The sequence below is a fragment of the Danio rerio genome, chromosome 6 (assembly GCF_049306965.1).
Source record: "Danio rerio strain Tuebingen ecotype United States chromosome 6, GRCz12tu, whole genome shotgun sequence".
Taxonomy (NCBI): Eukaryota; Metazoa; Chordata; class Actinopteri; order Cypriniformes; family Danionidae; genus Danio; species Danio rerio.
In genome coordinates, this window is record NC_133181.1 from 34,881,628 (window position 1) to 34,904,550 (window position 22,923).

At 34.3% G+C, this 22,923-nt stretch overlaps 1 protein-coding gene across 50 annotated transcripts in view; it reads left to right on the forward strand.

Moving 5' to 3' along the window:
- Positions 1–22,923, forward strand: part of dock7 (dedicator of cytokinesis 7) — a 78,642-nt gene that overhangs the window by 38,109 nt on the left and 17,610 nt on the right. For 6 of the 50 annotated variants that reach the window (XR_012408025.1, XR_012408026.1, XM_021477170.2 and 3 more), the window contains exons 22-41: positions 143–312; positions 2,538–2,630; positions 3,380–3,469; positions 4,552–4,647; positions 4,732–4,872; positions 7,222–7,335; positions 7,418–7,585; positions 9,413–9,564; positions 11,412–11,581; positions 11,662–11,813; positions 13,914–14,096; positions 14,233–14,389; positions 14,501–14,597; positions 15,181–15,198; positions 18,406–18,502; positions 18,586–18,720; positions 20,914–21,066; positions 21,693–21,851; positions 21,932–22,032; positions 22,705–22,897. Coding sequence is in view for 35 of the 50 variants with exons in the window: in XM_021477170.2 (XP_021332845.1) it covers positions 143–312; positions 2,538–2,630; positions 3,380–3,469; positions 4,552–4,647; positions 4,732–4,872; positions 7,222–7,335; positions 7,418–7,585; positions 9,413–9,564; positions 11,412–11,581; positions 11,662–11,813; positions 13,914–14,096; positions 14,233–14,389; positions 14,501–14,597; positions 15,181–15,198; positions 18,406–18,502; positions 18,586–18,720; positions 20,914–21,066; positions 21,693–21,851; positions 21,932–22,032; positions 22,705–22,897 (2,639 nt within the window). In the remaining 15 variants the exon portion in view is untranslated. The remainder of the gene's footprint in view (positions 1–142; positions 313–2,537; positions 2,631–3,379; positions 3,470–4,551; positions 4,648–4,731; positions 4,873–7,221; positions 7,336–7,417; positions 7,586–9,412; positions 9,565–11,411; positions 11,582–11,661; positions 11,814–13,913; positions 14,097–14,232; positions 14,390–14,500; positions 14,598–15,180; positions 15,199–18,405; positions 18,503–18,585; positions 18,721–20,913; positions 21,067–21,692; positions 21,852–21,931; positions 22,033–22,704; positions 22,898–22,923) is intronic. The other 44 variants (XR_012408027.1, XR_012408028.1, XM_021477167.2 and 41 more) reach the window with 12 other exon arrangements.

Consider the following 22,923-nt stretch of genomic DNA (forward strand, 5'->3'; position numbering starts at 1 on the left):
TATACTTCAGGTGTTTGTACGACAAGAATCTGTGTCAAATTGACAATAATAATGATAATAAAAAAATGAAACCTGTTGAAAATCTGTTTTTGCTTAGCCTTACACTTCAATGTGTTTTATTTGAATGTGTTCTGCATAACAGGTCCAGGAGGATTGGGTGGTTCAGTGCATTATGCCACCATGGCTCGCTCTGCTGTTAGACCTGCAAGCCTCAACCTCAACCGCTCTCGTAGCCTTAGCAATAGTAACCCCGACATCTCTGGCACGCCAACGTCCCCTGATGATGAAGTTCGCTCCATCATTGGCAGCAAGGTAGGTCGACACATTTCAGCAGATCTGTTGGTTTTACTATCCTTGATATAATATAGTTTATTGTGTGTACATTAAAATGTATTTTATTCTCATTGTATTTGTTATAAAGAGTTTTTTTGTAGGTCATTGACTTTCTGTACTGGATTGCCAACTTGACAGATCAGCATTTTTTTTTTTGTACAGTTTAACCTATAGATCTCAACGAAGACGAACTTTAACTGGAACATTTTATGTACTTAACCCATGTTACACAATCTTTTCAAAAGGAAAAACAAAAATGAACTGTAAATGAGTGGTTGAGATCAGTGGCCAAAATCCATTCAGCAGTTTGCTTTTGACTGTAGCTGTGTAGTCTAGTTATTTGTAGGTGATCTTCTTGATTGTTGTAGCACTCAGTTTACTGTAAAAATTATGCAAATCAAATCGAGACTAAATATTAAATTCATTATTTTAGAATAGAAATCCATTTCTATTTCTATCCGTTTCTATTTCTTATTTCTATTCATTATTATAGAAATAAATCTGTGTGTCACTACTTTAGTTCTATGTCTATAAATCTAAGTACATTAAGAATTGAAAATTTACATTTAAAATGGAATAATGATGTTTAGCAAATATGTATTTTAGTCAGGTAAATGATTGTAGTTGTTTATTGTAATCTCAAACATTTGCGGAAATGTTTTCAGGTAAATCTGAATTATGATTTCAAAAGAATTCATTAGTGCTGGTCTTAGTTTGGACTTAACTTTAAATTTAATCAATATTAAAATGTAAATAAAATGTTTCAAATTGTAAACGTTATCCTTCAGAAATCATTCCAGTATGTGCTTCCTTTCTGAATAAGACTTAAGAATTTTTTGTACACAAAAAACTTGTTAACCCTAAGATTTTAAATATTTTAGTGGACATGATAGTAGGCCTGTCACAATATCTATTTTTTGTTGTACGATATATTACACCAAAACATAATGCGATAAACAATATTATTGTCATTTTAAGACCTTTTTATGCCACTCATTATTTAATGCCAGAATGACAATATAATATCATCATAATGCAAGTACACGCTTTAGAGACCACTTAATATTTTAGTCTTAAGAATATTTAATTTAAATAGTCATTTAAACAATTTGATAATTAGGCATTGGAATTAGAATGTGAAAATGCATATGCTAAATAAATAATAATAAGTGTTAACAAATAATGCAAGGTAAAAAGTAAGTGGCTACAATATCTGGTACCAGATATATTTTCAGTTGTCAGACATTCACATGAAAATATACTAAAGTAATTTATAGTAAATACTATAGTGTTTTTTAACTATTCTGACAATGACAGCCCCAATAGAGATAGAGATGTTGCACAATCTGCTAAAATGTTGCTAGAATTGTTTTTTGTGTATGGGTGATATACAGTTGAAGTCAAAATTATTAGCCCAAAGTTGAATTTGTTTTTATGTTTTAAATATTTCCCAAATGATGTTTAACAGATTCAGGAAATTTTCACAGTATGTCTGGTAATATTTTTTCTTCTGGAGAAAGTCTTATTTGTTTTATTACGGCAAGAATAAAAGACAGAACAAACCATCGTTATACAATAACTTGCCTAATTACAATAACCTGCCTTGTTAGCCAAATTAACCTAGTCAAGCCTTCAAAATGTCACTTTAAGCTGCATAAGTGTCCTGAAAAATATCTAGTCAAATATTATTTACTGTCATCATGGCAAAAATATAATAAATCAGTTATTAGAAATGAGTTATTAAAACTATTATGTTTAGAAATGTATTGAAAAAAAAACTGTTAACTCTGTTAAAAAGAAAATATAAACGGGGGGCTAATAATTCAGGGGTGTCAATAATTCTGACTTCAACTGTATTTATTTTAGATAATGTGCCATATTTTATAAAGATTTATAGTTTTATAGTCTACATGCACACATCTATTATTGTTGCTAACTTCTAATCTGTTTCCTCCTGTTGTAATAAATGAGATCAACCTGATTTCACAATCATGTTCTTTGCTAACTTTACCAATCTAAGATGTTGTTACCTCTTTAAGATGCTTTATACTCTAGCCTGTTACTGCTCAAAGATGACTAATTAATACAAACTAACTTGCTTCCCTGCTCACTTGATTCATTGACCTGTAACCTTTTGACCTTTCACTGTTCCTTGGCTTGCTTGCATCTGCCTGTGACCCTTTTGATGCACCCTTGGCTTGCAGGGCTTAGACCGCTCCAACTCCTGGGTGCACACCATGGGGTGCAAAAGCGCCCCCTGGGGGACCAGCCCTGGCTCGACATCCGATACTAAGCAGGTCATTCCGACTATCCCAATCCCCCAAATACAAAAAGCAGAGTCCCCGCTTTACACAGCCCTTTCCAGTAGTAGCACTAAAACACTAGTAGATAATTCCACGAGCACTCCATAGCATACTTCACTTTTATATCCATTTTTCCTTCCAGATTTTTCTTCTTGAGCCAAATTCAGTCATTTCCAAAGCTGCCTCATTTCTCTCATTCACCGTTTCACACTTAAAAGCATTGCATGGGCATAACTAACTCATCTCAATCATTTTGTTTTATTATTGGAATGACTTGTTCTGCATGTACATGAATGCGTGCGTGTGAATGTTTGTCGCGTTAAACTTTGAGTTTGATTTATTGTTATTATTGTTATTATATACTGCACCTATTTAAGTCAAATCATTTTATTTTCTCATTACTTTGTGCCTGTAATAATCTGATTCATTAAAACATACATGCACATATATACATTCATACACATTTATTTTTCTTTATATTTTATATAGCAACACACAAATACATTTGCATCTCCTTTTTTAACAAGTAAACTTTGTAAAGTCTCTCAAAATCACTTTGTTTAAACTTTTAAATTAAATGTATTTTTAAAATGATTTTATTGTGATTTTTACCTCTTAATGTTTTGTCTTTGTCTTTGTTTGTTTGTGTGTTTGAATGTGTGTGTGGGAGAATGTAGCGAATGGCACCACACACTTTTGTCCACACTAATCTATTGTCACCCTTCATTCATCCCCACCCGTAGGCCATGGAGCGCAGTGGCAATCGCATGTCATCGCACACTGAGAGTGCCAGTTTCTTGCAAACATTAACAGGACGATTGCCGACCAAAAAGGTAGAGATCCAATTCCTGGAGGGCAGGAGCCAAAGTCCTCCTCCTCGCCTCACCTGCGCCTGTCTGTCTTGGAATGACTGGATGTTGTTGTTGTTGTTTTGTTGTCATGTTTTTGTGGATGCTGGGTACTTGTTCTTCTTTTTACTGTGAATGCCACCTTAGAAATGTATGAAGAGGGAATGATGTGTCACGTGTGGTATGGAGCACCTTGTTGGTCTTGCCTCAGCCGATTGGGTTGTTTATATGTGTTCAGTCTTTGGTTTGTAGATGAATTAATCCTTCCCACTCTTGCAGCAACACAATGGACCTTATGTTAAAGGACTGTTTCATACGCCATTGTAGAAATCACTACCAGTCAGCAGTTTGGGATCTGTAAGATTAATGGTTTGAAAACAAGCCTATTTTGCACATTAAGGGTGCATTTATTTGATCAGAAATACTGTAAAATGGTAAAATTGTGAAATATTATTGCAGTGTACAATAACCATTTTCTTATCATTGTCTTCCTGTGATTTAAAGATGAACTTTCAGCATGCTCAAGAAACATTTGACATTATTATTAGTGCTGAAAGCTGTTGGGCCTCTTCGTATTCTTGTGAAAACTGTGATAAAGAACCATTAAAATATGTATTTACTAGCATTATGGATAGACACATTAAATCCACAAGTGAAAGACATTTATGATGTAAAAGAAAATCTTATGGATAACGTTAAAACTAAAATATATCACAAAACTATAAAGCTGAAAAAAATGTCTTTAACATTGATACTTTGAAAACATCCTGATCCTTGATTGAGCACCAATAAAAAACAGATCAAAACAGAACAGCAAGTGAGTATGTTAGCATGATTTCTGAAGGTTTGTGTAACTGGATCAATAATGCTGTTATGTAATAATATTTCAAAATGTTAAAGTTTTAATTGTATTGTCAATCAAAATAAATGCAACCTTGATGAGCGGAATAGCCATCTTTTTAAAGCATTAGTCTTGCTGATCCCAAACCTTTGACCGGTAGTGTACTAAACTATGTGCAAAGTATTTGACGCTGTCTGTGTGTCTGATGTTTTCTTCCTATCCTCAGCTCTTTCATGAGGAGCTCGCCCTGCAGTGGGTTGTCAGCAGTGGCAGTGTGAGGGAGGGAGCCCTGCAACAGGCCTGGTTCTTCTTTGAGCTAATGGTAAGATGTTTCTTCTATGAACGATTAAACAATTTGAATCATTTGTTTTGAGATTGTTTATATAACAAGATGTTTGCATTTTAGGTTAAGAGCATCATCCACCACTTATACTTTACTGACCGTTTGGAGTCTCCCAGGAAAAACCGTTTCCCTGAACGCTTCATGGATGACATCACTGCACTGGTTAGCACTATTGCTGGTGACATCGTCTCACGTTTTCAGAAGGTGAGAACATTGCAACTGCATGAATTCCTTGAGCTGTTTTTGTTAACTGATTTTAAAATGCTTTTTAAATTTAGTTTATACTTCTGCGTCAAGTGATCGGTGTGACCCATGGCGCATGCACGGAGCATACGTGTGCGCTTGATGAAATATAAATTAGCCTTAACGTAATAATATCATTTCCCAGAGATGGGTTGCGGCTGGGAGGGCATCTGCTGCGTATAAACTTGCTGGATAAGTTGGCGGTTCATTCCGCTGTGGTGACCCCGGATTAATAAAGGGACTGAGTCGAAAATAAAATAAATGAATAATAATATCATTGTTGCTTTAGAAATGTCACATGTACAACAGTATTGTGTTTTTGTTTTATGTCAAAAATCAAAAATTATTTAGCCACTTTGGAAAATCTTTACCATATCTGCTCATCTCTGGTAGCATCTTTCAAGTAGCATCTTAAAACATTAGCATAGGTTATGTTTAATAGGATTGTATAGGAGAAAAAAAAATTTGATTAATATACTGAATTACTTAACTTTATTTGACTGAAGCCACAAGCAAATCTAATAAAACACTTTGCCTGAATTCCGAATGTGTTTTTTTAGGGCTGTTGGAATTATTCTGTTCCTTTTGAGATTGCTCAGTTTTTCACATTAATATCCATTTCCATAACTTTTTTTTAACGTTGCATAATTGACCATATACATTGGAACATTCTTAAAATCAAGAATCTACATTGAGATGTTTTAAAGTGGGTCAGACACCAGACAAGAGGAAAGGCATCAAATCATGTTGTCAGTTTGCCATGTCTTTGAAATATGAATAGCATTTTCTACAGATGTATACACAGTACTTAGTGTTCTGCTGCTGTCCCTCATGGCACTCTGGTTTAACAACTAAGGCCCAATCCCTATTCTATTTTTGTACCCCTACCCCTTCCCCTTGGCCCTTGAAACAGAGTGTGAAGGGGAAGGGCTTCAAAAATTAACCCTAAGAATTGGGACAGCACTACAACACCTGCACACGTCATCGTATGTCATCATGAGCAGTTGTTTCATATGAAATCAGACAACCGCGACTGCCGTAGTTATTCCAGTTGTATTATATTTTGGTATTTATCTTCAGGAAGTCACTGAAGGCATATATCATGTTATCATGACGATATAATGTGGCTATAAGCTCGTAACTACTGTGCATTTACACCCTGGCCATATTCATCAATGTAAACACAAGAAAACAGCATTAAAATTATACCAGACACTGTAAAAAGCTCATTCTCAGCCACTAAACTTTTCTCACAGGGTATTCTTTTGAGTGACAAAATATTGTGGGACTGCTGTACAGGAGTTATTATTAGAAATTATTATAGATAGCGACATTTAGCAGTTTTTAATTTAGTGTTTATTTTAAAGCATGACAGTAAATCATGAACACGGGTATTAAAACATGTGCTTGTTTGTCATAAAAACTCATAATAATGGCAAAAAAATACTAATTTGTGCATGTCCTGACTTTCGGGTTCAGCTATGCTGCCATTGTGGCTGGTGTATTCTGGGAAAATTTCTTACCTCTAAGTTTCGAGCGTGGTCCTAAAAAATCTCTCTTGAGGGCTATCTAGGCCTTCCCCTTAGCCCTACACCTTTAAGATAAAGAGAATTGGTACACTCCTACCCCTTCATGTAAACGCACAAAACAAGAGGAGGAGAAGGGCTAAGGGGTAGAATTTGAATTGGGCCTAAATAAAAGCTTACTTCTGTCTAATTCATTCATTATATTCTAATTAAAAGTATTACACTGTCAAATTCTGTTAAAGGAACCTAAGGAAATTGGAGATAAAGTCACACCAATCTTTCAAACAAAGCTTTCCAGCTGGCTTAAATGATGCAGATCTTAGATGCAGCAAAATGAAATGACAGTTCATCGGAAATGTCTGGGCTGGCTTATTGAAATTCATAGTACATGCTCATATGATCAAGTAAATATTCAAAATGTGTTTCAAACAATTTCGTCTTGCATTTCAAAGAAAACTTATTGACCGGCTGGACATAATTTTGGCTGACAGACATTCGTGCATCCGCAGTTAATAGTGTATCAGCCGTGTCTTTATAGGGTATTTATGTTCAACATCTGAAGAACTTGTTAAAGATCAATCTAGAAAAAGCTCATTCAAAAGGGTATGGAAAGTGGGGAAAACATTGATATCTATATATATATATATATATATATATATATATATATATATATATATATATATATATATATATATATACCTTAAAATAGCAAATGACAACAAGAAATGTGTTTTTGTGAAGTTGTTGTGAATAGTGAGTTTGCTGATTTGTAATGCCGTTTTAGGATCTTGAGTTGGTGGAAAGGCTCAACACCAGCTTAGCCTTCTTTCTCAATGATCTTCTGTCAGTAATGGACAGGGGCTTTGTCTTTACCCTCATCAAAACCTACTGGAAACAGGTACCTTTGAGTGCTCCTCCAAACCATGTGTGTTTTTTATTCATCCTTTTTTTTGAAGATGCTTTTTCTCTCCTGTTCACAGGTGTCCACTAAACTCTATGCGCTACAGAACCCCACTCTAGAGTCTCTGAGACTGGACTTTCTGAGGATTGTCTGTAGTCATGAACACTACGTCACTCTGAATCTGCCTTTCAGTCTGCTGACGCCACCAGCATCTCCTTCTCCTTCAGTCTCCTCTGCCACTTCACAGGTATAAACATTAACTGAAATTGCTTAAACATTGATAAGAAAAGGAAAATGTATTCCACCATAGACATCCTGATAAAGAGCATGCATAATATTGTTATCATGGGCACCTTAAAATACAGTTTATTATTTATTATTAAAATTTTTAGTGTGCTTTAAAAATATTCAGACTGTTGTATTGGCAGTAGTGTTGGGTATCGGTTGGGGTTATTACGTTAGCAGTGCTAAATCGATACTTTTTAAACAGGACCGTGTCAAAACTGTGCATGAACCGATACTTTTGAGCCACAAAATTATGGTATATGAAAAATCTTTTATCTGACAAAAAAATATTTTGATCATTGTAATTGAACAATATAATTAAAGTTGCCAGATGTTAAAAACAGTGGATTTCTCTGCCTTTAAGTTGATTCCCTGTGCCATCAAATGTTTCATTAAGTTTGACGTGTTCCCCCACCTATCTCCCCCCTCCCCTCTTCCTGCAACTTTTGTAAAGAATCTGCTTCACGTTGCTCTGTCAGAATCCTTGCTTGTAAAATATAGCCATACTTTAGAATGCTTACTTTAAGAAAATTTGATAAATGCAGTCATGCGTGTTGATGAATCTGAAGGGAGTCGCTCACTGGATGCGCTGTACTGCGCGCATTCACTAAGCAACAAAAACAAATGGCTAACATTGCTGACGGTGTCTGTATGTGTTGATTAGAATTATATGTTTAGAGATGGTGTGACAACTCGTACCTACGTGTGCCTATGTTTCTTATACGTCCTTGTCGCAGCACCAGTGGCACCAAAATTTATATGATGATTTAGTCCGGTACATACCGGTTATATAGGTAATATATGGGTATATATTGTTATATAGGTATAGGTGTTTATTACAGGACCAAATCCTTGAAGACTTCATTTATTTTTCAACACATTTTTAAATGATAAAATGCTATACGACATGCATGTAATATTGAGTTGAATATTTTTACTGTTTAAAGGCCTATTTTGCATTTACACTAACAATAAGACTCCATTAGGTGATTGATATTAGCTAAATAAACTAAACATAACTGATGATGAATTCCTTTTTAATCTAATTTCCTTTTTAATTTTTCATTACTTAATAAAACAGATGTTTAACTGTTTAAATTTAAATTAATATTAACATCTTTTGTAGCAACTGTAGCTATTTCTCCATGTTGACATTACCTAAATCATTAACTAATATTTACTAATGAGACATTATTGTAGTGTTACCTTTATAACTTTATAATCCCTTTGCAATTTAGTTAGCTTGATGCATTTGTTTATATTTACCGTATTCCCATTGCTTTAGTGTACATAAATGTTCACAGTTATTTTTGTCAGTATACCAGGTAAAGTAAGCCTTTTTCAATGTCAATATTGTAATGCAGTGTGTCAAGATAAAAGCTTCAGCAATTATTGCAACAAGAAAGGCTGTTCCAAACCTGGATGAGTTTCTTTTTTGTTGTTGTTGTTGTTGTTGTTGTTGATGAACAAGTAATATTATTTTCTAAATAATGTACAGTAGGCCATTGACTTCCATAAAATAGGTACTATCAAATGTTGTTTTTACATTCTTCTAAATTATCCTATCCTATAATTATAGTTAAAATAAACTTTCATGTTGTTGTTCTTATTACAGACAAGAGAAACTGATACACATTTGAAACAACTTTAGGGAAAGTAAATAGAAACAGGTTTCATTTTTGAGGGAACTATCCCTTTATCTCAAACCCCTTGATTAGATGAAATGGATAGATTTAAAGACATCACTTCATCCCATTTGTTGTTGTTCTTTTCCATTGTCTCTGTCCAGAGTTCTGGTTTCTCTACCCATGTGCAGGACCAGAAGATAGCCAACATGTTTGAGCTGTCTGTGCCCTTCAGAGAGCAGCATTACCTGGCTGGTCTCATTCTGACAGAGCTGGCTGTAATTCTGGAGCCTGAGGCCGATGGGTCAGTACCATGGTGTGTGCACTTTACTTTCTTACACCTTCCAAAATACTGTTTTGGAACTTTTGTCATTTTAATATCTGCTAAAATTAAGGACTTCGCTAATTCCTTTAAACTGAAGTTTTGTTAAGTTACATGCTTGCCTTACATTATGATGATTGCTGCTTTTGCCTGCTGTGTTTAAATTTCTCATTATATTATTGTAATATGTTTAGAATATATTGTAAATACTTGTAATAAACAATAATACAGTTGAGTTTCTATAATATTAAATTGTAATTAAATTGACAACTCATTAAAAAGTCCAAAAGTTAACAGTAGTTAAAGCATTAGCTGATATTAACAATAAGCAATTCTTTATTTTTGTGTCTTTAACATCCTGTTAACATAACAAAGACAGCTTTTCATTGTTAGCTCAGTTCAATTTAAAGATGTTTACTTATACATTATTCTAGCAAGAAGCCACTCTTTCTGGAAAACAACAAACATTTTGGCTCAATGCCTTCTTCATGGCTACATATTGAAATAAGTTATATAAAATCAATGCACCAAATACGCACAGTGCAAACTACACTACTGTACTAATACAATATTAAAATCCAAATTTACAATTGTTAAAGTTGAAATGAATATTAACAAAGTTTAATAAGTGTTCTAGAAGTACTTTTCATGTTAATTAAAGTAGTTAACAAAAAGATCCTCGTTCTAAACCATTTTATTTTTATTTTTAATAAACATTTTATATTTGGGTGAACTCACTGACATTCGTACTAGGGGATGGCTTTTTTTGGTAATGCCAAAGGTAATGGGATTCCCGCGGGATGGGAGTCATCTTTGTCTTTAATCATGGGATTGGGGTGGTACAGGATAAAATATTTAACGGGAGTGGGAATCAACCAATAGGAAGATGACAAAAACAGAAAATGCACCGCCATTTAGTAGTTTCACAAACAAAGTCCTGGAGGAATCTAATGTCCTTGGTGAAATTAAAAATTATTTGCAGCGCAAAGTCAGAGGTTATGACCTGTCCATTGAATTAACAGAACTAGTTGGGATTTTTGAAATATTAATGAAGTTCATGAGAGTAAACTGTGATGGTGATAACACGCTGTACGCTGCTTGTAAAACATGCTCAATCTTAGTCAAGTACACCAGTGATTCAGGGATGAGCGGTCAGAAAAGACACACTTGCAAAGCAAATTTGGGAAAGTAAAGCCAAGCATCTTTTTGCTCATCAAGTGAAAATTGCTGTTGGGTTTTATGTGTGGTCTGACTGACAAAATTGCTCGCAGCAGTCATAGGTTCAGTGTTTTCATCCAAATTCAGTTTAATGAATCAAAATGAAACTAGAACAATTATTTTATGCATGTATGGTGGTGAGTGATGAGGACTGAAATATCTGCTGTTCCATGTGCCTACCTTTCTCTATAAATCCAGAATCATACTGAATCTTTTCATATATTTAGGATGCATACAGCCACATCTTTTAATTTGAATCAAATAAGCAGATACAAAATTGTGTGTGTGTGTGTGTGTGTGTATTAAAAATATTACTCTATACATATTCTAGAAAATCTAGAAACAGACTCTGGAGGTAGTCTAAAACAGGATGGGGAGCAGATAAAATCTAATTCTATGTATTACCTAAATACTAAAATTAGAAAAAATATATATGGGAGCTGTACAGGAGCTGGAGTCCTTTTACTAAGAGCGGGATGGGACAGGATTATTTTTTAAACTTTGGTCTAAGAGTGGGGAGGTACAGTATTTCTTTCTCTACTCCCTTTCTATCTACTCCCATGTCTTCCGCTAATTCATACATCTATCAAATATGTAATTGTACACATTCTTCTCTGCTCTAGGATGTTTGGTCTTCACAAAAAGGTGATCAGCGTGGTTCACAATCTGCTGTCCAGTCATGACTCTGACCCACGTTATGCTGATCCCGAGGTCAAAGCCAGAGTCGCCCTGCTTTATCTTCCCCTCATAGGCATAGTCATGGAAACCCTTCCCCAGCTCCATGACTTCACTGGTAAGAGCTATCTACATTGTGTGTATGCCACATAGTAACAACATTCACCCATTAATAATAATTTTTTTCGCCCATAACAGAATCCCTTAATCAGTGGGGTCGTGGTGGCCCAGGTACAGAGGAGCAGGAGGCTGAGGGCAACAGTATGATCAGTCAGACTGTTGCAATGGCAATCGCAGGGACTTCTGTGCCACAGATGTCAAGGCCTAGTAGTTTTCTGCTCAATCCACAGGTAGTGTGATTTATTTATTTGTTTGTTTGTTTGTTTATTTATTTTATGCTGGATTGCTTTTAGCTTAATATTTAGACACTATAGAAAAGTATAGCTTGACATTTATATACATTTAATTATGTTATATATTAAATACAGGGCTTAAAAGGATTGTTTAACAAGTTAAATGTTTAAAAAATTTGGCAAGTATATTAAACAGTGTAACTTGCAGGTTCGTTAGTTATTTTTTAAAACAATGCCTGAAAAAACATTTTGGTTAAGCTCAATTATTAAATAACAAACAATGTGTTATAGTTATGTAAATAATTGTAGTGAATTAATGTAGTTGCATTCAAGTTCCCAACATCAAAGAAACAACATCATAATACTAAAAAGCAAATGCGTTAAATTACTGAATTTTTTAAATTATTATTATTTTTAAGATATAATTTACATTTTAATTGAACACGTTTTATTTTCAGGAAAACTTAAGCAGCCAAAACATCTATAATAATAAATAGATTTTTAACAACATCTATAGTAATACAGTGAATAGACTTCTAATTATAATCCAAAAAAACCTAAAAGATAGGGTCTTCCACTGATAATTACAAATAATTTGTTACATCCTTAAAGTCATCAGGCCTCAAAGCATCATGAACCACCATAAGAGCTATAGAAAAGACATTTTAAATACCAAAACAAACAATCAAAAAAAATAAACCAAAATATCAATAAACAAGTAGTTTTTAACCTTGTTCTCTCTTGAACCAGGAGCTAAACTTGAGTTGGGGAAATTATTCATTAATTATGTATGAATATCTTAGTTGGCATGGACTGCTTAGCTTTCCTCATCTCGCATACTTCGCTTAGCCTCTGATAATATATTCGTCATAAATCTGCTGCGTTCATTTGCTGTCACATTTAAAGTCCCCAACCACTATCATATTTGTTCATCAGAATCAAATTATAGACACAATAGCTTTATTTCCATCCAAAGATGCAAATTAGACATAAAACATTTGCGATTAAGGGCGAGGCAGTGGCGCAGTAGGTAGTGCTGTCGCCTCACAGCAAGAAAGTCGCTGGTTTGAGTCTCGGCTGGGTCAGTTGGCGTTTCTGTGTGAAGTTTGCATGTTCTCCCTGCGTTCGCGTGGGTTTCCTCTGGGTGCTCCCCCTCATTCCAAAGACATGTGGTACAGGTAAATTTGGTAGACTAAATTGTCTGTAGTGTATAGGTGTGTATGGATGTATCCCAGAGATGGGTTGCAGCTGAAAGGGCATCCGCTGTGTAAAACATATGCTGGATAAGTTGGCGGTTCATTCCGCTGTGGCGACCCCAGATTAATAAAGATACTAAGCCGACAAGGAAATGAATGAATGAATTTGCGATTTAAAGCAGTGTTTCCATCCGAGTCAAAGAGAAAAAAAATCGTCACTTCCTGATAAGGTGGTGCTAAATACCAAAAAGAAATTAACAATGGTAAGAAAAGTCACTGCGAGTCTTTTTGTTATAAAATAAATTACTTGGACCTCAGAAGATGAAGACGAAACGCAATAAATATGCAGTGGTTTTTTGGAGAAGCGAGACTGCTCTTTCGGAACACAGACATTTAAAACAATTCAGGGAGGTAATATTACTGAACCACTTTGGTGACAGACATGGCTAAGGCATTTTAGAATGACCAAAACAACATTACAGATGTCGCGCATTGTGTTCGGTCTGCTGGTTTAATCATGTCTCTTCATGCCTATTTTTGTTATCACATGATCAGTTAAAATCAAAACCTTATTTTTGATGTGCATGCTGGAACTTATTCTGTAAATGTGTTCCCATTGTATTTTATGCACATTGTTCGCATCCTTTTTTTAATGCACGTTTTCAAAATTTATGAGCATCAATGTTGGCATTTGTGTTGAGCAATGTTTTTTTTTCTCGATAACCAAAAATGGGCATAAAAACAGGTGGATGGAAACATAGCTATTGAAACTTACAAAATAACACATAGTAATAAAATGATTTAAACTAAAAACTGTAAAGTGGCATGTCACTAATTGACAAAAAGAAGAAATTGCTTGGTGTTCCAATGGTATATTAAATTAGCTCCCCTTGTTCTCCAGGCGACCCGTCAGCATGGCTCTTTCTCGGCCGAGTCCAGTCGTAGTTTGCTCATCTGTCTGCTGTGGGTGCTGAAGAACGCAGACGAGATGGTGCTTCAGAAGTGGTTCACGGACCTGTCTGTCTCCCAGCTCAACCGACTGCTGGACCTGCTCTACCTCTGTGTCTCATGCTTCGAGTACAAGGTCTGAAGAATCATCAATGTTAAAGAAACTTTTAACATGGGTTCATAAAAAGTGTCCTTTTTTATTGAACTCTTCACATCTGCAGAGTGATATTAATCTACGTTTGTGTTTCTGTTCATCCATTTCATACAAAAAGGCCCATTTTTTGTTCATGCAGGGTAAGAAGGCATTTGAACGTATGAACAGTCTAACTTTCAAGAAATCCAAAGATATGAAGGCCAAGTTGGAGGAAGCCATTCTAGGCAGTATTGGAGCTCGACAGGAGATGGTGCGGCGGAGCAGGGGACAGCTTGGTTAGTTAGTTAATAAATAAATAAATAAATAAATTCAAAGTTTATTGAAGACAGTTTAAAATATACCAATTTTGATGTATGTTGCTCTTTCTTTTCCTATTTTCTATATAGAGAGAAGTCCATCAGGTAGTGCTTTTGGCAGTCAGGAGAACCTGCGCTGGAGAAAAGACATGACCCACTGGCGTCAGACCAGCGAAAAGATGGACAAGTATGATATTATTTAATATTTGTATGCATTTGTGTGTCTGTCTATTTCCAAGTCCAATTTAAAATAAGTGAATATTTACTTTTTTTATTATATAATTAACTTGATACTAGTGTCAAGTATCATACTTGTAAAGTATCAAGTTCTAAATTCAAGCAACACTCTAATTTGTTCATCGTATATTAATAATTACAAAAATAAATAGTTATAATAATAATAATACCAACAACAGCAAATTCGTTTTTCATTAATAATACAAAAATTTTAAACTTATTATTATTATTATTATAATTATAATTATAATTATTATTATTATTTTATGTCAATTTATTTACATTGATTTTTCATAGTAGTGTATTATTATGCATTAATGTACATAGCAATGTATTAATCGTTAGGTCAGTATAAGGTTTGTTTATATTTTCTGTGTATTTGGTATATTCAAAGTGAGATTACTGACCATATTTTCATCCCATAAAACTATTAATATGATCTCATTACCCGCATTTATAGTTACAACCATTAACGATTTGACCTCAAATAATCCCTTTATTTGCCCTTGTTCTTTCATGTACTGTGTGTTTAGGGGCCAGAGATCAGTCAGGTATTGTACAGCTGAAACGTGTTTTGCTTTTAGTGACCCTTGCTTTGCTTCAGATCTGAATTGAAACCCCTTCCCCTCTCGCCTCTGTGCTGCTGTCCTTTGCTGGTGGCAGTTCTTACTGACCACAGTCTGATACTGACCCCAGACCTGTGTGTGTGTGTGTGTGTGTGTGTGTGTGTGTGTGTTTATTTGAGGGATGAAGTAAGATGTGACGTGGATGGTACGATGATGCTTTAACCTGCGTGTTTATTACAAGAATGCAATATGGCACTTAAACAGCCTTTCAGGTCCAGGATTCAGATGTAATATTCGCTCTTAACCAGTAAAAAGATGTGATCATTGGATTATATACATACTTTTTTAGAGGATTGTGGCCTTACACCGTAAATTGAGTTATATGAGAGTTGAATTTTATAGTATCTCTCTTTAATTATTTTTCAAAACAATTTGTGTTATTTAAGCTGTTTAGACCAGTGGTTCTCAACTTTCCTCCATTAGGTAATTAAAACAAGCAATATAATGAAGCATATGCACTTTTGTATATTACGTGTTTGAGCATTAAAGAATCTGCATATTAACTGAAAAAAAAGGATAATTATGAATGTTGGACTGCTGCATTTTTTTAATATTCGTTTTATTTTAGATGGTAGGTTTTTGTTATGCATAACTAAATATTAAACATAAATAAACATTTCTATGATAATATATTATTAAAAACTAATTTAAAAAAATCTACAATATTTACTTGGCAATACTTAAATAATTCTGCTGCAAAACAGAAACAGTTTGTTTTTTAAGTATTTGTCAAAAATATTTTTTTATTGTTTTATGTACGTCATGCATTAGTCGAAAATGATGGACAAATGTTTTTAAGTCATAAATTATTAAGAAATAAATTAATATCTTAAGAGGATGAAAGGGGAAATACATTTGGCAACCTGAATTTCAATATGTAGCACTTACAATCAAGCTTGTCATTTTTATAGGTTTAATTGTTAAGCATGATAAATGTGCTGTTTTTTAAGCTTCTTGAAACTCATCTTGATCCCTCCACCCCCAAATGGTAGAAGCGATTAATTCACTTCAATTCAATTCAGCTTTATTTGTATAGCGCTTTTACAATGTAGATTGTGTCAAAGCAGCTTCACATAAATGGTCATAGTAACTGGATCAGGGTAGTTCAGTTTTTAGTGTTTAAGTTCAGTTCAGTTTAGCTTAGTTCAGTGTGGTTTGAAGTCATTATTGAGAGTCCAAACACTGAAGAGCAAATTCATCGATGAGTAGCTTTTCAGATCCTGAACCTTGCAAGCCAGTGGCCAGTGGCTTGCATGATTAGTAGATCAAGTCCCATTTGGTTAAGAACCACTGGTCTTCATTCTTTTAGTTTCATTGAAACCTTTTTTTTTTTGGTGGTTACTGTTTGTTGCCACTGAATAGCGAGTCATCTATATATCCGCCCTCAAACTTCTATTAGCAGATTCCCCCCTTATCAAAGGGCAAAGTGTTTGGCAGTGTGGGTGCTTCTGTTTATTTAACTCCTTTTCAAACAAATTCAATGGGATTTGCAATTTGAATTACCATTGCTTTTTAAAACGCTGCTCTTCCTCCTGGAGACCTTTTGTGCAAATATTGCAATATTGAATAGCATGTAAAATTACAAAATAGTAACACATTTTAGGGTTTATCTTGGTAGTGTTGAAAAAAATTGTTTCGAAAAATTGATTTTGCATTGATTTTTGAGATTAGCAAAATGTATCGCAATTCTCTCTTAAATCAACTACGAACTTTTTTTTTTTCGTCTTTATTATAATAGGTCACTTCATATTGATAGTAAGTGAGTTAAAGAGATTATCAGGAAAGGCCCACGAGTTTGGATTCAAACTTATAGCAGCACAGCTGTGCTATTTTGCCTGTTTGTTTGCAAAACAGTGTTTTTGAGACTGAAACCGCAAAAATCTAAAAACTGATTACAAAGTGGAAGTTTTTGGGAAATGCTGCTGTTGTCATGTCTGTAAACACCTGAAAACAAGAGTGCCATCTTGAAAATGATGACATCATACAGCATATTCTACATACACATTAGTGCAGAGCCACTGACGGCACATTGTCCTGGCTTGCTTTTAAGGACTGTTTACTAACAAAGTAACCAAATACTGTCTTGGGACATACAGTAGTGTTTTTTTTCCATCGTTGTTTTGTAAACATAGCCTTAGTTATGGAAACTCTTATAATTCACTTTCAGAATTGTTATTTTATTTAAATGTTTTATTTAGGTTCAAGTTGTTTTTAAGGAATTGGACGCAAGCAGAGTATGATTGTAAAACCTACAGCACCATCTGCTGTTAAAAACTAAGCTCAGAATCAATTCAAGAGAGAGACGCATTTTGAAAGTTGCAAAATCAAAATTTAAAACAGTTTTTCCCCTAAGATCTAGTTTACCTACTGTAAATAGTTTAAGAGACCTTCTTTCATCATCTTTAAATAATGAATTTTTTAATTTTAATTTGTCAAAAAAAGACAATAATACTAATGCATGTACATAGTGAATCTCCAGGTGCAGGGTTGCAGTTTAAGAAAATAGCATCACACCACATTTTCCCAAACCTTTTAACAGCAGACCACCCTCTCTGCTTCTAACAATAATAATAAGTCTATGACAGGGCTGTGGCTTCCTCCTTTTCTATAAAGCTTTGGTATAGGGTTATGGTACAGTTATTTGTGTGTGACCATACAGGTTTAAGGGAACCCTACTGCGCAATGGAACAAGCCAGGAGCCTTTCTTAGTTAGGTTTGTAAGCTTACTAGGATATGCTTACACATTTACTATTATTTTCTATTGCTTAACCTCTATTATGTGTTTAGGCCGGAACTTATTTTGCATCTTTATTTTTAAAATTTTATTTTACATGTAAACACATTGTACATTGTTATTATGTTAATTTCAAATATTAGACACAAAGATTGTAGTGTAAAGAGTTTAGGTTATGCATGTATTGGTAAGAGTTAAGATTAATTCTTCACACTGGAAAGGACACAAACATAATCTGTACGAGTGGAGTTTATAGTCTGTATGCTGAGGACAGTGCTCCTCTGTATACACTCACTTGAATGCTTGTGTGGAGATTGCTGTGGCATTCAAGGATGCGTTCGCTGTTGTACATTGCATATTGCACCATTTTAACAGTTCATTGCCACATTGTTTGTCAGGACCAGGGCCGAGCTGGAGCATGAAGCAATTATTGATGGAAACCTGGCAACTGAAGCTAATCTCATCATATTGGATACGCTAGAAATAATAGTGCAGGTAATGATTGTATAGCCACCTTCAATAATTGTGAGTGTTTGAACACAGAAGACATTTATTCTGACTGTTATTGTGTCATGTAGACCGTGTCAGTGACGGAGTCCAAAGAGAGCATTCTGGGTGGCGTTCTGAAGGTCCTGTTACACAGCATGGCATGTAATCAAAGTGCCCTATATTTGCAACACTGCTTCGCTACACAGAGAGCTCTTGTGTCAAAGGTGAGTCAACACTGTTCAGGTCAGAGACTGGACTTTTGTGTTAATACCAGTTAATCTGTAGGTTTCTCTCTTCTACCAATATGAACCAATGATTGATATGATTTTTTTATTTTTAAACTTCAGCTTCATATCTTCTGACCAATCAGATGCTCTCTAGAATCTGAAGTGTCCCTCACTCTTTAAGATATGGCTCAAATTGATCACATTCACAAGTATTCAACATTTACTTACTTAAGAAAATTATAAATGGTAGCTGACACTGCTGCAGCAGATGCAGTGATATTATGCAGATGGGCTGTTTTACTACCTAACTGTGGACTACAGATGCATGAATCAGCTAAAATGTCATCCGAGGCTTCATACTAATCACCCACCCGCACATATTATTTTATCTGATATATATATATGCACTCGATCGTCTTTTTAATAATTCCAATTCTTTGTTTTAAGCATGATGATAGGTCAGCGTAGATTGTTTATTATTAACAGCAGATTCAGTGAGCTAATCTGCGCATCTCTGATAGTAAAATAATATGCTAATTGCAACTGTTTTAAATGAACATTTATTTTTTTTAAACAAAAATTTCTTTTAGACATTTTCTTCATTTTCAAATTGATGCACAAGATGCAAATAGATTCTTTTGTTTTTAATTCTCTCCTTTAAGTTTCTCTCGGATCTGTTTCACCTCCATTTCTGCTTTAACAAATGGACCTCCACCATGCGCATATTTAAAAAAAAAAAAAAGCATGCAAATTAGGGCCTGTTTACCTGATGAAAAATGTATTAAACACATTTGTATTTTATAGAATGTGTTTAGAAAATACAACGCAAAAATCATTAATAATTAATCTCATGCACAAGCGACCCACCCGCAATTCATCATAAAGTATTTTTTTATTACTCCACCCACGGATTATGCAGCGCCCGTGCATAAAACTGCCATCCGCGCTTCACTACTGTGGAGTGTTTTCAGGCGCAGTGTAAAATCATTGTACTTGCTGAAGCCATGGTATGGCAGCAAAGTTTTCCAGTTTAAATGACAACTTATTTACATTATGGGATGTTTTTTTATAAGACATTTTAAGACATTTTTTTACATTACATTTTAAGACTTTTTATTTAAAAAACAGATGTTACACACATACTGTTAGCTATGGAAGGCAAAAACTTTAAAGCTCATCTCAAAATCATTCAGAATGCAGATAGAACCTTATAATTCCAAGGTGATGAGATGCAACAAGCTTTAAAAAGAAAATGATCAAACTTTTTGAATTTAAGCAAGATGCTAATGGTTTAATCTAATTAAAAGTTCTCCCATCAGTCACAGAGATTGGCTGAATTGATTAAAAAAGTAATTAAACTCAACTCTAGGGTGAAAAACTTAACTCTAAAACTTAGTCTATAGTGTTCATATATGACAAATAATTATATTTCAAAAGAACTCTGGCCCTAATATAGATATATTTTCCAACAGCAATGCTTTAGGGGACCTTTGAGCTGCATTGTTGTTTGATAACCTTAAGTTAAGTTGAGCTTTATAGTCATTCCATTACATAGAGTGGAACGAAATGTTGTTTCTTGCAGGACTATGGTGCTACAAAAATAAACATAATCATAAATATAAACACAACACTGAATATTAGAGCTATTTTAAACCTATACATAACTAACATAACGGAGCAGTAATCTAACTATACCAAGTACTACAGTAACTACAGATACACTATAAATAAATATTTAAACGATACACATAACCTGAGACACACTATACAAGTGCTTTTACACAAGACTGAACAATATTGTGCTAGATATATATGTGCAAAAAGAAGTACTTTAAAGTTGAAGAAAACGAGTAGTGTGACATGATTTGTGGTACATTCACAGGTAAACATTGTTTTCCTTATTTAGTATTTGTAAGATGGAGTAAAAGTAAAGTGTCCTGTTTCTACAGGTGGTTTGTCAAGCCCACTCACCTGTATGAAGCACACTTCAGAAACGCACAATGTTTTTTTTTGAGATATAGAGTGATTGTATAAAAGTGTTTGGTGTAAATGCGCACACTGGTGCAGGTGTCTGAGAATGTGTCAGAGATGAAAGAGTGAGTTTTCTATTGGTGGTTTGTCAAGCCAACTTACCTGTGTGAGGAACATTCAGAATTGCCTAATGTTTCTCATGAAGTGATGTGTGTCCAGTTTCCAGAGCTGCTGTTTGAAGAGGAGACAGAGCAGTGTGCTGACCTGTGCCTGCGTCTCTTGAGGAACTGTAGCAGCAGCATCGGCACCATCAGAGCCCACGCCAGCGCCTCTCTCTACCTCCTCATGAGACAGAACTTTGAGATTGGAAATGTGAGAAACATTTTAACACACTCTGACATACTTGTGTAAGGTTGCACGGTATTTATGGTTATGAGGATTTAGACATTGTATTTGTGTTGAGATGAATATTTAAGCATTTTATTCTCTCTATAACAAATGAAGTGTGCTTGTTGGTGCAGTTAGTCTTGTGGGTAGTGCGCCAGCATGTAGTGCTGTTGCGCTTCGGGTAACCCGGGAATTCGGGTTCCGGCTTTTAGACAGTGTCACATTATCCTTGAGAAGTGTTTCCACACAAATATTGACAAATATAGCTTTATTTTAGTTTTAATATTGTGTTTGATGAATAAAATGTTTAAATAATATCTTAACTGTCACATTTGATTAATTGAATGCATTTTTTGCTTAATGAAGTATTAAAAGTATATATCTGAAAGACACTGCATTTTTAATTAAAAATAACATTTAATTTACGTAAAATATGCTTTTCATCTGTGTTATAAAAATATAAGTATTAGGTATATACTTTAACATTTACAGTGTGTTTAAATATTGTATTAATGACAGATCTTATTTGATAATCAGTCATTCTTTAAAAAGTATTTTGATCTTTTGGTGGTAATATGAGGATTCATCTTTGTTTCTCCACTCACCTACAGAACTTTGCGAGGGTGAAAATGCAGGTGACCATGTCTCTTTCATCTTTGGTGGGGACATCTCAGAACTTCAACGAGGAGTTTTTGCGGCGTTCACTCAAGACCATCCTCACGTATGCAGAAGAGGATCTAGAGCTCAGAGAAACCACTTTCCCTGACCAGGTCAGCCTCGACAACATGTTTACCTCACCAGCTGTTTACTAGTTCCTGATGCAAAACACTGACTTGGGCTTTGGTTTTAGGTTCAAGATCTGGTGTTTAACCTGCACATGATCCTGTCGGACACGGTAAAAATGAAGGAACACCAAGAAGATCCAGAAATGCTAATTGATCTGATGTACAGGTACTGATTTTTATTATTATTATTTTTTTATATTATTACTATTATTATTATTTTTATTATTATTACTGTTATTATTATTTTATTTATTATTATTATTACTATTATTAAATAATAATAATAATGATAATAATAATATTAATATTAATAGTATTATAATAATACTAACAAAAAATGAACTTGACTTATTAAATTACTTTTTTAAATGAGAAATTTACAATTTGTTTATCAGATGCTTATTGAAAGTGAAGGAATGTAATCTACAAATAAATTATAAGTGTTTTTTTTTTAATATATTAATATTTTCATCAAACTGTCCTGAAAATATATATTTTGTGGTTTAATGCTGAAAATGTAGAATTGCCATCAAAGGAAAAAGGCTATTTTAAAATATGTTGGTTTAAATTGTAATAAAATGTAATATATTGTATTATTTTCTACTCTAAATGTATAAATATTTATATTATTAATAAGCTTTTATTCTTAAAAATTCTACATTTTACCACCCTAAATCTTTTATCATTACATTTTTATTCCCTTTTTTGAAAGTTACTAGAAATACGATTTAAAAAAATACAATGACCAGGTCAACAAGCTTTACTTCGAAACATAAAGAAAAATTTCAGTTCTCACCAGCATTTTTTAAAACAAATTTCATGTGTGTGTTATTTACAGGATTGCTAAAGGCTACCAGACGTCCCCAGACCTACGACTGACCTGGTTGCAGAATATGGCTGGCAAACACTCAGAGAGAAATAACCATGCAGAAGCAGCCCAGTGTTTGGTCCACAGCGCCGCCCTGGTGGCTGAATACCTCAGCATGCTGGAGGACCGCAAGTACCTGCCTGTGGGCTGTGTCACATTTCAGGTTCTGACCACACTCTGTGATTCAGT